Source organism: Opisthocomus hoazin, chromosome 6 (genome assembly GCF_030867145.1).
Source record: "Opisthocomus hoazin isolate bOpiHoa1 chromosome 6, bOpiHoa1.hap1, whole genome shotgun sequence".
In the NCBI taxonomy this organism is placed as follows: Eukaryota; Metazoa; Chordata; class Aves; order Opisthocomiformes; family Opisthocomidae; genus Opisthocomus; species Opisthocomus hoazin.
This window is the reverse complement of record NC_134419.1, coordinates 21282862-21296415: the sequence shown is the minus strand read 5'-3', so window position 1 is coordinate 21296415 and position 13554 is coordinate 21282862. Positions and strand designations below refer to the sequence as shown.

The 13554-nt window shown below is 38.0% G+C and overlaps 1 protein-coding gene across 1 annotated transcript in view; it reads left to right on the top strand.

Annotated features, from left to right (window-relative positions):
* DPYD (dihydropyrimidine dehydrogenase) overlaps positions 1-13554 on the top strand; it is a 380477-nt gene that overhangs the window by 255116 nt on the left and 111807 nt on the right. The window contains exons 15-16 of the mRNA XM_075424984.1: positions 7278-7346; positions 9890-9973. Coding sequence (XP_075281099.1) covers positions 7278-7346; positions 9890-9973 — 153 coding nt within the window. The remainder of the gene's footprint in view (positions 1-7277; positions 7347-9889; positions 9974-13554) is intronic.

Genomic DNA, 13554 nt, shown 5'->3' with positions numbered 1-13554 from the left:
TTTGTGCTCCCGTCAAAGCCACAGCATTCTGTTATTTTAAAAAGAAATGGGTTTGTTTATAACCCTTGGTTTTTATGTGTCTGAGGAGGTTAGATCCTAACAACTCTAAGCCCTAATTTGAAGCTATAGCCCAGTGTACTCACTGACATCCATGAAATAATCTCATTAAATAGATGGAATCTCATTGATAGAAGTAGAGTCATCATCCGAAAATAACTGCCTTTGAAAATAAGCATCTCTGTTTAGCCTGAGAAGGGAATCTTTGTTGTTTTCTGCTTGTGCTGATTTTGTGTGTATGGTATAGGGTGAGCAAATGGTAATATTTTCGAACTCCTGTCATCATCTTCTCTGGACTTATTTGCGTGCTGATAATGTTTGGCCTGTTTTTGTGTCGTTCTGTTGTATCTCACTTCCACTTCACTTTGAAAAACAAACTGGAGATCTCAATATAAAGTAACAAGGTAAAGACAGGGTTTTATGTGGAAGGTTTGCTACAGAAAAACAGCTAAATAATAAGCATATTAGTATCCCCTACTTGTCTTATTTTTGTTTACTCAAATTATCTTAAATGTATTTTAAGTGCAAGTCAAGGATGAAAACAATGGATGGTTAGAGATTTTCAAATTATTTACTCTCCACTCCCTGAAAAATGAAGAGAAGAGAAGCAGAATTATAGGTCAGCAATGTCACGACATTCTGCATCGCTTGTCTTTATCAACATGCAGAATCTTTTTATTAAGGCAGCATAGAAAGAGTAGATTTATGGACTGAAGGTACAATGTTTAATATGTCCATATCCATCGAGATTGGCAGTTCCTAAGAACATGAATTTCCCAGGAGAGACAGTGTTACTGGTGTCAGTGGATGGCATCATTTACTTCAGTGTTCCATTATTAAATTGATAACAAGATAATTCCTCTTCTTCTCAGAGACATGACAGGGTTTACAATTGTTAACTTTCTTATTGCATGGGTTTTGATATTCTAGGTAGTTTTTAATAAGCTTATTTTCATTTCAGTTCTGCAACAAATCGAAAATTACAACAAGGAAGTACGCAAAAAGAGAAACCTGGTTGGGTCTACAAGGCATCAAAATCAGGCTGGCTTCTAGAGGGTAATTTTTACAACAGTGAGTCTTTGTGCTCACCTCTTTTTTCAGCACTGCACATTGAAGCATGTTTGTGCAATACAGAATATTTGCTGCAGTTGTACTCTTATCTTGTGAGGTGGGTGTTAGAAATGTTCTGTACATTGGTAATTCCAGCTGGATGATTTTGAATATGATCATTTCAGCAGCCAGCGGCCATTTGGAAAAGCAGAGGAGTGGTGCAAATGGCACTCAGTGGCAGTAAGCCTCCAGGAATCTTTCTCCTGGAAGGATGTGGCATAGCTGTGACTTGTCCTGAACTTGAAATTGTGTGAGAACCAGGGTTACGGTGGCAGGCTAGTGGTGCAAGTCTCAATAAGGTGGAAAGTTTGCACCAACCCAAAAAGTCCTGTGATGCTATTGTTTATTCCCTTGCTGCTCACTCTTTGCTACTGAGACTGCATCCAAGAGCTATTGGGTAGGGCAGAATCTGCCCTAGGTCTGTAGGTTTCCTTCTTTCATGTGTGAAAAAACTATGAGAAGTCTGTATGTAGCATGTGTGTTTTTCAGTTAGTTATTTACAGGGTTGTTTGTCATGTCATTGACATAGCTGATGAGTGTTCAGTAAACTGTTCTTTATAAACTTCACACCAAACACCTGGTGGACCACATGTGGACTCTTGTAGCTACGTGTGTGCAGGGCCTTCAGGAAATGCTCCGAGCGTGTCGGCTTGTTACTGTGTGCGGGTGAGAGATGGCGTGGGTCAGAACTGGGTGCACGTTCCCCTCATTCAGACCAACAGGAGGGATTCTAAGAAGCCAAGTTGTTCTCCTGTCCTAATGTGCTTATAAGGTGTAGATGTCTTTTCCGTTGGCGAGTGATGAACTCAATACATTATTTTTGTATTGTTTTAGAAAGACTATATCTCCAGTGCCAAGCTTCTTCCTAGGAAATGCTTCCTGAGGAATTCTCGTTTAAAACTTTTGAGTTTGTGTAGACTAAGCAGGTCATGGCAAGGCTATACTGTGTTGTTTGGGAAGAAGAAACATGTCCTGAAAGGAAGATTGAGGTATTTCCGTCTGACCCAAACACAAATACCTTCTGAAGTTTAGGTTGATCAAGAATAATTTTGTGAGTATGTGAAATCTGATTCTTAATGTAGTGTTCCATCTCTGCACTACCTCTATTTGCAGCAATTATCCTGTTCCACATCTTTGCTTCCCAAACAGGTAGCTGTTACAAAACCAGTCCTTCAGCCTTCTTCAAAGCTCCTCTCGATTTTACAGCTTTCAGGGGAACAGTCTCTCAAAGATGACATCAAAAATCTCTTTCTATTTCTGCAAGGACGGTGCACATCAAAAGTAAAGTGCTGGAGATTTTTGCAAGTGTTTGAGAAAGCAGAACGGTGTGCAGGTTGAGGCCAGCAGCAGTGTCCATAGGGAGTATCTATGGACACTTGGTGCAGAACTGTCCTCAAGCCTGGTGCAGCAATGAGAAGGGACAGGCAGGGAAGAGAAAGTAGAAATTATACAGGTGTCTGAATTTCCTGAAGTGTGGGGGGATTATGTACAGATCTGGAAGAATGTGTTTGGAACAGATGCGGGCTATGGCCTGTGTTAGATGACCAAAATAAATATGGTTATTATAGGCATGGGGGTAGAGGATTGTGATTCTGTTGTGTCTGTTGGGAAGTTTTCTTAAGTTTGCAGGAATTGATAGCATTCACATTTAAATCCAGCCTCCTGAGATTTTTTCCAGACTCTTTGAGTGTACTGAAATTCCCTTATTCCCTGCAGAGCAGTACAGGACAAATGGTAATTGTCTACCTAGAGTTTTACTGCTGTCTGGCTTTAAATAGCTGTTCTCAGGATTGTCTGACCCAAAGTAGGCCCAGTTATTTTTTTTCTCCTTCTTTTTGTTTTGCAACCTCTTGCATTGAATTCTGTGTGTTAAGGAAGAAAGATCACTTGAAAACATACAGAGTGGTGAAACTCATCCTTTTTATTTCTTTTGATGCTATTGCATTCATGAGACATCCACGTAGAGATAGTGGAAGAGAAAAAGAAACATTTGCGAGGGAAGTAGATTATAGTTTAAGCTTCCAGGGGATTATTATAAACAGGGAGAAAAAAAAAACTTTAAGGATTATGAGAAGTATCTTGTTACTGTGCTTTTAAGTAGAACAACAACTAATGCATTAGTTACAGAATTGTGTGAAATGTAGCTTTTTACTGGGTGCTTTACCTACAGTATATTCATCTTGCAATCAAGTCCTAAATGGTACATTATATATCCGCCCTTTTCCGTCTCCCCTCCCTCCAATAAAAGAAATAAGTTTTGTTGTAGACCTCCTTCTTCCATGAATGATCAAGAAATTCCTGTACACAGAACAGTGTCTGATGTTACAAACGTGTTTGTCCCTTCATAGGCATTTGGAGAAATTGTCTATCACTTTGTGTAATGTCAGGGCGTAAAGACCTCATCCAGTGGCATCTGTCGCAGGGATCGTGAGGGAGGGAGCAGTGTCCGCAGGGCTGCCGTGCTCCTTGGCGTTGGGCAGAGCAGTCAGGATCTCTCGGCAATAGGCAAAATAGCAATTTGGATGAAGAAGGGGGAGCAGCACGTGCCAGCTCTGCTTCTGATCTGGAATAAGGAATGAGCCAGGGATCCCGCTGTGCTTCAATCACGCATGGTTTCCCAGGCAGCCCTCACTCAAGCTATGACAAAGCTGCAATTTAGCCAACCTTCATTTACCACTTACTACTCGTTAGCAGCAGCTTTATTGTAAGATCCGTCAGTAGTCTGCTTTTGTAAGCCAGGCAAGCCTGGTGCGGCCTCGCACTTGTGATTCAAACAACTGTAATTTCAGGTTGCCAGTGCAAATTTCAGGAGTCAGGAGGAAGGATGTGCTCTCCAGGGATGCTCCTGGGCTGGGCCATGCACTGGGCTGTTAACAGACACCAGCTGTTTGGGGCTATTAAAGTTGCAGGGATGGGAATGTGTTACATGACATTGTAGGGACCAAAGATGTAAAGGAAAAAAAATTAAATGATGGGAAGAGGCTGAGAGGCGGAAATGTGATACAATTTCTGTTTATTACTTTCCAATAATAACTCTGATTTTTATCACTTGTTATTATTACTTGTTTCTTGCTATTCTCTTTCTAGATAATAGGAGATAATATTCTATGTTTTCTTTATAAATTCCCATGTGTGATTTTAGGAGTAAATTCAAACCTCAGACATCACAGATAGTGCCCCTAAATGTCCACATACGATAATCATTATTTTTTTTGTCATGGGTACTGGTTCCAAATAAAAAGACTGTAGAGGCATTGTAGGGCAGAGTAGTCACTTCAGAAAAGACACTTTTGTTAACATGGAGTGCTGGAGGATCCTTTCCGCCTAGGAATTAAGTTTAATTTCAAGTTATAAGAAAACACTGGGGAAAAAAAAGAGACTAAAATCCCTACTATTTTTGAATTTTCATTATTCCCTCTGAGATCATGGTTTTCACTTGAACAGTCAACGCAGAAATGTAATTTTTGCTTTCAGTTACTTTTGTTATTGTAAACCACTGCTTCTGTCAAAAGTATGTACTTAATTTTAGATGTGAATGCTAGAACTAATCAATATTAAATAAACCTATCTTAATTAACAACTCTTTGAAACATTACAGATGTTGTTCCTCCTCTTTTGTACTCTCCCAGCGGAAATTTCAAATTTTGTTAATAACACTTGACATAAACTAACTCAGCTAGTTGTGAATGTAGTCAGCAGCCCTTGTTGTCTTACAGCTTTCCCTGGTGAAACATTTGGTTTGTTTTAAAGCTGAATTGTGTAGATTTCTGATATACTTTGGATTGTGACTGCAACTGTGAAAATCCTTATCATGTTGTCAGTGTCTGAGGTGGGGGTTTATTTTGCTTTAGTTAGTTTATAAAGAGTGTGAATTTGACAAGATACGATTGCTAGCTAACTTCCAGTTAGTACATATTTTAACTAGGTTCTTACTCTAATTTTTTCTCATATGTACTTTCTTAAACTAATTTTTCACAATTTATTTTTTTTAAATATTATGGAGTCCTTTTGAAGAGGTTTTTATTTATTGCCTGAGTACTCAAATCGTCTCGAATATTCAAATAGAACATAGAGCAAATTTTATTTCATAAACATTTGACCTGTAGAGCTATATAAGATTTTTCACAATAAAGTATGATATAGGAGAGACATTTTTTTCCTCTGTCAAGAGGGGAGTAAAAGCATGGCCAGTAATGATTGTGTACGTTTAATGAAAAGCTTGGTCTTATGTTTATGCCAGAGGGGCACACAGAGGGCACCTGCAGGCAAGGCAGGCACTTCATCAACTGCTTTCTGTCTCAAAAGGCTCCCATCTTGCAAACATCAGCCAGAAGGGTGGATGGGTGGGTAGTCTGCAGGTAGGTAGGTAGGTGGTAGATTGATAGATAGAGATTCATCAGAGCAAAACAATGGAAATAATGGAAATAATGATGATGATAAGTGGTATTGCCCTTTCAAATGAACAGATTGTAACCTCACCATGTCTAATTTTCTCCATAGCTGCCTTCCTTTTTAAAGTATATTTCCCTCCTTTCTAAAGATAATAAATATCTCATCCTTATGGAGATAATTTGGGAGTTTACAGTTTCCAGCCATTGTGTGTACTGGACAATTTTTCTACACCACGCTTTTCAGTGTTTTGCCTTACATAAATGAGCCATTAACCCTCATCATTACGGGAAAGTTCAAGAGAAGTGTTATAATGACTGGGAGTGACAGACTAGGCTCATGCCAGATATTAATGCCGACAGTAAAACTTGTTTGGAAAGCAAAAAAATTAACACCCAATTTCATGCTACCTGTGAATCAAACTTACATTTAAAACTTTCATGCATTTCACATAAGAGGGCCAAATAAACAAGAGCATGACCAGATGTTTTTCTGTTCTCCTCTCGTGGTGTTTCCTTCACAGACTGATCGAGCAATGTGCTCGTGAGTTCCGTGAGATCATTCCGATTTAACCTTTTAGCTGCTGCAGTACAGGTCTCTGATGCTTTTTTCTTGCAAACCTCATCCTTCTAAGAAGTCCTCAATGCAGGAGTTCCTGGGCTGAATTCTCTGCTGATCTCACCACGAGTGTATCAACTGCAGAGTTTCAGTGTCTGATGATATATGATGGGTCCAGAACAAGTGGTTTTGTTTTAGTCTTAATTAGAAACTAACATCATTACTTGAACTACACATCGACTGGAGTAGTAGTTAACATTCATTTAACAATAAATAGCACCATAAGCAACTGGAAAGGTGTGTGTCTAGCTGCCTTACCAGAAGAATCCTGTTAGAACTTATTTTACCTGAAAACTTGAACCTCAATAAAGATATTAGAATAAGCAGCAGTTGCAGGGAGAACCTGGGCCTGAAAGGTGTTCAGTGCAGTGAGGAGGAAAGGCAGTACACAGAAACAGCTCTGGGGGCACTGGGGCCACAGGCAGCAAATAGGAACAAAACACGTATGGTGGGAAAACAAAAGCTGGAATTTCCCTGTGCCACCCTCCCAGTCCTCCCAGATTTTCCCCATACAAGTCTTCCTCCCAGTTACCTCTACACAAAACATTCCCAGCTGCCAGTCACTGTCCTTAGCTTGCATAGTGTGAGATTCCAGGGGGCTGGTTTTGGTGTATCCCAGCTTCCTCAAGTCAGCTGGAATGTTGCGTTCATATGCTGCCACGTTAGACTGTAAACTCTTGCACTGGTGTCTTACCTACCTCTAAAGACCCCCAAGTATTTCTGGCATTGTATAAATAATAAATAACTTAATTCCTTTGACCTCAGAAGCAAGTATGTTTGGCAGTTTTCCTGGTGGGCTCTGGGTCTACGACGGCCTTTGTTCTCGCTTTATCGCAGGTTGAAGAGAATGCAAATTCCTCTACATGTTTGACTAGACCTGCTGGTTTTCCTTAATGACTTAAAAAGTAGGGACAAAATAGAGGACTTTGTATACAATTTCCCCAGTGAAATATATAGCTGTATTTCATTATACATGCTAGTAGTATACAGCTAGTAGTTCTCATATACGGGTAGCGGTAGTTCATGTCTAGAGTCACAGTAAAGTACTATATTACAAAATCTGGTAACATGGCCTAAAATGATTGCATATATATTCTTTTCAGATTCTGATTGCCAGTATCATGTGCAGCTATAGCAAGGAGGACTGGACTGAACTTTCAAAAATGGCTGAGGTAATGGTTTCCTAGATGCATTTCTGCATCTGTCTTTTTTTATTCTCCTAATAAAACAAGAGCTACAATAAGGAATTTCTTCAAAGAAATAGATTTAGAGTGAAAAATGAGAATTTAAAACATGGCCATTATAATTTGTTTATTCTGTGTTTTCATTAAAATGATGGAAATGTAAATTTAAAGGAACTCTTTTCCATAAAAATTGTCCCTTGGATTTTTAAGCAGTACCTGGAAAGCCTTTAGTATTTGAATCTATATACTTTTTATTTGCATTTTAAGCAAACTCTATATTATGACGGATGCCCTGATAAAATTTAATTCTACCTTTGAGAGCCTAACTTGATCTTACCTTGCCTACAGGCACACTAGTTTGACAGCACCAGAAGAAATTTTGAATATAAAACTCTTGAATATTTAACATATAAAAGGCTCATTTAATGCTATTCTAGTTTTAATACAGGCTTTCAAAAATTATAGCGGAGAAAGCCAGTGCATAGAACAGCAGTCAGCAGACTTCCTATAATATACATCCAATCTCACATAAATGCAAACAAACTATGCACCTGAAATTTCGATTAAATTTGAAGGAAAAAAAATATTTAAAAACATGTACCTGTGTCCATAGGAAATAATATAAGAAATACTTGATTAAGACCACAGTAATTTCATTCAGAAAGGTGTCTATATCTGAGTGTAACACAAAATTGTCATTTTTAAATTAAACTGGGTGTTTTTTTCACATAGATTAAGATATCTAGAGGAAATAAAAAAGCATAGTTTCAGATCAATAAAGGAAGGTTTAAACAAATTTCAGTAAAGAAAAAAATTAGCTTGTCATTATTGCTATCATAAGCTCATATTTAAATCTTTTATAAGTATCATATATTTTTTGTATTTATATGGTTTTATATATGTGTAGATGTGGGTGTGAATATTTTGGATTTGTGTTTTCTTATGGCTTTACGTGCATGTTTGGACATTATTTCTTCTTTATTCATAGTGTCCTAAGCCCTCCTATGGTGATATGGGAAGACACTTCTCTATTTTCTTTGGGCATTTTAAACCTATGAGGAAAAAATCACTTTGGGGACTTAGGGAAGTGAAATTAAACATTATCAGTAATTGGCTTGGTAATCTTGAACACTAGTCCATTTTATACCTGTATTTACCTAATTGACCATGAAATCTTTGGTGGAATCCGTGCTTGACAGGAGCAGTACTGCTTTTAAACTAAGATGAATGGCTTTATTGTGCCATTCCCTCCTTTTTTTTTCAATCCAGTGGTACTGCTATCCAGTTTTAAGACAGATATTTTCAACCTGTGTTTGTATTTATGCTACCCCTTTAGAAAAAAGTAGTTACTTAAATGCATGCAATAAAGTGTAACCTATGTGATACAACTTTTTTCCGCAAAGCTGTTGTTAGTCTCTGCTTTGCAAAGAGCAGCACACTTGTTTGGGGCGCTCTGGAATCTGCAGCTGAAGAGCAGTGATATTTAATCGTACGTGTAGGATCCTACCTAGAAGGTAATAGATGTGGCTTTCCAAAGAGCAGAAGCCCCAGAAGGTACAGCAGTGCCTCTCAGCAGGAGGACGACCTATTCATACAAAAGGTCAGCTTGTCACGGAGGCCGACAGCACCAGCCTCCACGCGGCATGGCCGGGCTCACAGAGCTGGCCAGGATGTGGAGGGTTCCTGAAGGTGATGGATGGCTTCTCCCTGGCTCACACGCTTGGAGAGCTGCTGAACCATGGCCACACAGCAGGCAAAGTTACTCCAGTTCAATAAGCAAAAACAAAATGCAAATGCAAGAGAAAATACTAGTTACAGCCACGTCAAAGGCAACGGGAGAGATCCTCATCTCAGGCTGGAACAGCTCAGCAAGGAGGAAAAGGAGCGTGTCTGTATGCTGCCCTTGTACACCTTGGCTCCTTTGCCTTTGTTTTTTTAGTTGCCTTTTTAATTGTAGCTAATAGAGGGTGCTGAAGAGAAATTAGCATGAATAATATGTTTGTGTAGACTTTTTTTAATACCGTCTTGTTCGACTTCAGAAACAAACAGATTTAATGACAAAAGCTATGGCATAGTAAAGGCATCTGCAGAAAATTTACAGACTAAATTTATTAAAGCAGCAAGGGGAAATTTACCACTGAGTCACAGTTCTTCAGAGCACAGAAGCACCTGGGTAACACTGACTACTGAACCTCACTCTCAGTCCGGCCCGAAGGCCCTGCGATTACATTTCATTTGTTAACATTTTCCAGAACCAACTCCGTATTGTACTTGTCTCTTTTTAATTATTTTTTTTAACTTTCATTTCCTTTGTAATTATGGGAAGCCACATCAGTTTTTAAAATTTCTCTCTGTAATGATCAACACATTGCTTTTTCAGGCTATCATGTCTGTAGCTTTCTCTCTTTAAAAAAAAAAAAAAAATCAAATGTCTAAAAAAATCTGTTTAACATGAACAGTAAATGCTACAGGAAAGAGTGCATTACTTGAAGTTAATTTTGCGGGTTTTTTTTCTTTTGCATGTTTCATAGGATGCTGGTGCAGATGCGCTGGAGTTAAATTTATCCTGTCCTCATGGTATGGGGGAGAGAGGCATGGGCCTGGCCTGTGGGCAGGTAGGACTGTAACTGCAGCCTCTTTCATGTCTCTTCAGCAATCCTGCACTACCACATTGATAGTTACACCTCAGGGGTAAGACACAAGCAGCAGATTACTAGCTTGTGATTTTTAGGTTGAATGGATTTAAATATTTAGTGCTGAAAGCAAAAAAACTGAAGAAGCTGAGAATATACCAAATGCTTAGTTTTGCTGAGAAAAATACCACATTATGTTTTTGACAAGGAACAAGATGAAAACAAATAATTTCCAAAAAGTTCTTGGACAGAATTTGTTGATTGTCATTTCAGTGCCCTATAGATATCTTTTAGATCACAACCTGGTAACTACTGTACGTGTCAATAATGATTTTGAAGGACATGGATATAGACACATTTCATTTTACAACTTTTAGCGCATGAACCTAGCTGTATTTTAGAATCACACAATAGGGCATACATTGTGGTACTGCCACCTACAGTTAACCTCTTCTCTTATAAGAGCCTGCATTCGGTAACCTATAGATTTGATGGTTTATACAGTTTAGGTTGGAATTATCTGTGCCTGATGTCTCTGCTGTGTAGAAATCTGATGCAGAGTTTATCAGTATGTCCCGTGACTTCAGTTAGGAGAATGTGTGTTGTTTTGCCCATTAAAAGAAAACAAACATGCACAAAAGCCAATTCTCATACTCATATCCTTTTGAAGTTTTCAGATTTTTGCATCTTTTGGTCATGGTTTGAAATTTGTTTTAGCTCTGAAACATGCCCAAATGTGGTGATCTTGGAAGTCTCTGAAAAAATCTTCATTCACAGTCTACTGGGAGAAATTTTCTACAGTTTGACTGTCAAAGTTTCAGAAGTCTGAAACCTGATTTCCTATCTTACTACATTGTGGTGAGAGGTGAAAAAGAACAGGAGGGATATGCAGAGTGGGAATCATGATTACGTGCCCTAAAATCAACACATACTATTCAGTTGATCCCCTTGGGGAGGGCTAGTGGACATCTTAATTCATCCTCACTTCCTCAGTTAAACACAAAACTTTTGAGAACCAAGGTGTGGTTAGATAACTAAATCATTAACTTTCTAAAACTTTTAGTAGAGAGGCAATAGGAGCTGTAATCATTTCAATGCAACTGTGGACACACTTCAGACGAAGCTTTATTAGAGCAATGCTGTCAGGCACAGTGCATGGGATGTTTCATTATTTTCTGTGAGCAAAATGATGTCAATCTGTTTAATGCTATAGATTGTTATTTTTAATGAAAATAATCTAGCTGCTTTTCATGGCCAGTGGTCATTTACTGAAGTTATGATTAAAAATCGGAGAGGAGAAAATTATAAGAACACTCCAGGACCATACTAGCAAAATGGTAATAGTTATTATTAATTTTTTTCCCTGAATTGCATTCCACAACGAAGAGCTATAGTATCAGTTATTATATGTTTATGAAGCAATTCCCACCCTTCACTCTGCACAGCGTAACTCAGCAGTTTGGGTTGTCCCCATCAGAGATGGCAGCATGCTGTAGAAGGGTGCGGTTTGGTCATGGAGAGCCCTGAATGTTTCACGTGGAAGAAACAGGCATATCGTTTCAAGCATATGCCTCTTTTTTTACCCTTTTTTTTTTTTTGTTAGGCATATGTTATTTTCAGCTTTCACTGGTTGGAATAATATATGCATGTGATATTGCTTAGATGTGTAGTCAGTAGGGAGCTGTCTGCCTACATGAGTTTTTACATATCTTTCAGCTATTGTAAAATCAGAGAACCAAATGCAAAATCCAGGCACTCAGGGCTATCGTGTGTATTTGTGAGTCTCCTTGGAGAAGATCAGATCCATAAAGCAGGAAGATAATTACATTATATATACATATATATTTGTATAATAATAAAATTTTCTCTTCCCCATACAATATGGATATTCTTTTGAATGTTTAATATATACTACTCTTGTTTAAATATATTCTTGTGTTTCCTTAACTGAGTCACCAAAATGAGAGCTCAGAAAAGAATCTACTTCTTTAGACAAATAAATGAATAAAACAAGCCATCTTTAGAGGGCCAGATCCTGAGGTTCTTCCTCAGAGTTGGCTAAGATTAAATTATAGTGGCTTTAAATTAAGTTTATCGAAGCAAAGAGTGAGGATAAACTGGATAAAATAACAACATGTGCGAGCAGATTTATCAGTAGCCCTTCAGGGGGCTTGCACATGTGGTGGCCCCTGGATGCCCCATCATAAGACAGAAAAGTGCTAGGAAGCATTTTGGCTCTACTCCTAATTCCCTCCTTCCCCGTCCCCCCCACCCCGGGCTGAAGTCAAATAGGTCATACATAGGTGGTGTGGGGAAGAGAGAGCTCAGATATGCTCTGGAAAAAAAACACCACTTGATATCTAGAAGACAGGACATGAGGCTTTGAGAGACAGAGCAGCTTTCCTGGTTGTACAGTTAAGCAAGTTTTCTTAAATCTTTTTGATAACATTATCCACGTCTTCATAGGAAAAGATTAGATCCCTTTTCATGCCCAAGCACATTAAATCCTCAGGAAACTACAGAAATTTCTGAGATGAAAAATAATGGCAGAAAAACATGCATGTGTATTTTTACTGTTTAAAATGTTCTGCTTTTTTGTTGTTTTTGTTCAAAAAAAAAAAAGGGAAAGGAAAGGTTAATTACACTGTCTACTTTTTCTGCTCATTTCAATTCCTATGGTGCGCCTAAGGGTAAGTGTAGAAATCTGGGAACATCAGATTTCTTTTTTCTGTATCCTATTTTATTATCTACTCTAAAACACTTCCACTGTTTTCTACGCCCTGTAAATTTTAAAAATTCCAGATATATCCAAATTATGTATATAAAAAATTGATACTAAGAATGGCTGTTTGTTTTATACTGAATTACAGTTCTTAGCTTTTATTTGATTTTAATTCCAAGTCATTAGTGCAGACACTCTGGCGCCCAAACAGCATAGCTAGCCAGAGGGTAATATTAAGAGGCATCTGTATTGCTGCCAATAAGTTACTTAAAGCTGGTTCTGTATAAAATGTCAATTATATTTACTAATGCTGATTAATGATAATAAAGTTAAGGTTTGTATTCTTTCATAACAATCTGCAACTGTATAAAAGTTGGATATCATTAAAAATCATAATAGAATTTCCGTCATTAGGTTTAACAGCACTAACAGCAGTAATGCATGGATTTTCTTTGAATTAGATAACATAAGTGTACAAAACATTTAACAGTAAACATAAAGACGATGTGGTGAACAGCAGATGATTTAAAAAATGACAGTATCGCTTTCCCACTGTAGTCTATTACTGTAGTAATTACAGCATAAAATTATGAAAATAATAAATCAATCAATCATCTGAGACAGTAGCACTCACGTTTTGATGTCTAACTTGTGGTGTTGTATTTGTGTTTGTGGTTCACTTTTTGTCTCTTCAGTGGAGAGATGTGTTTTGATTTTTTTTTACTTATCCTTCTTAAAAATGGCATTAAATATTCAGAACCATTACTGTGATGTGAAATCAACAAATGTAAGTGTTTGGCTTTTTGGTTTTGGTCCAAAAGTCAGAAAGTCTCTCTAGTGG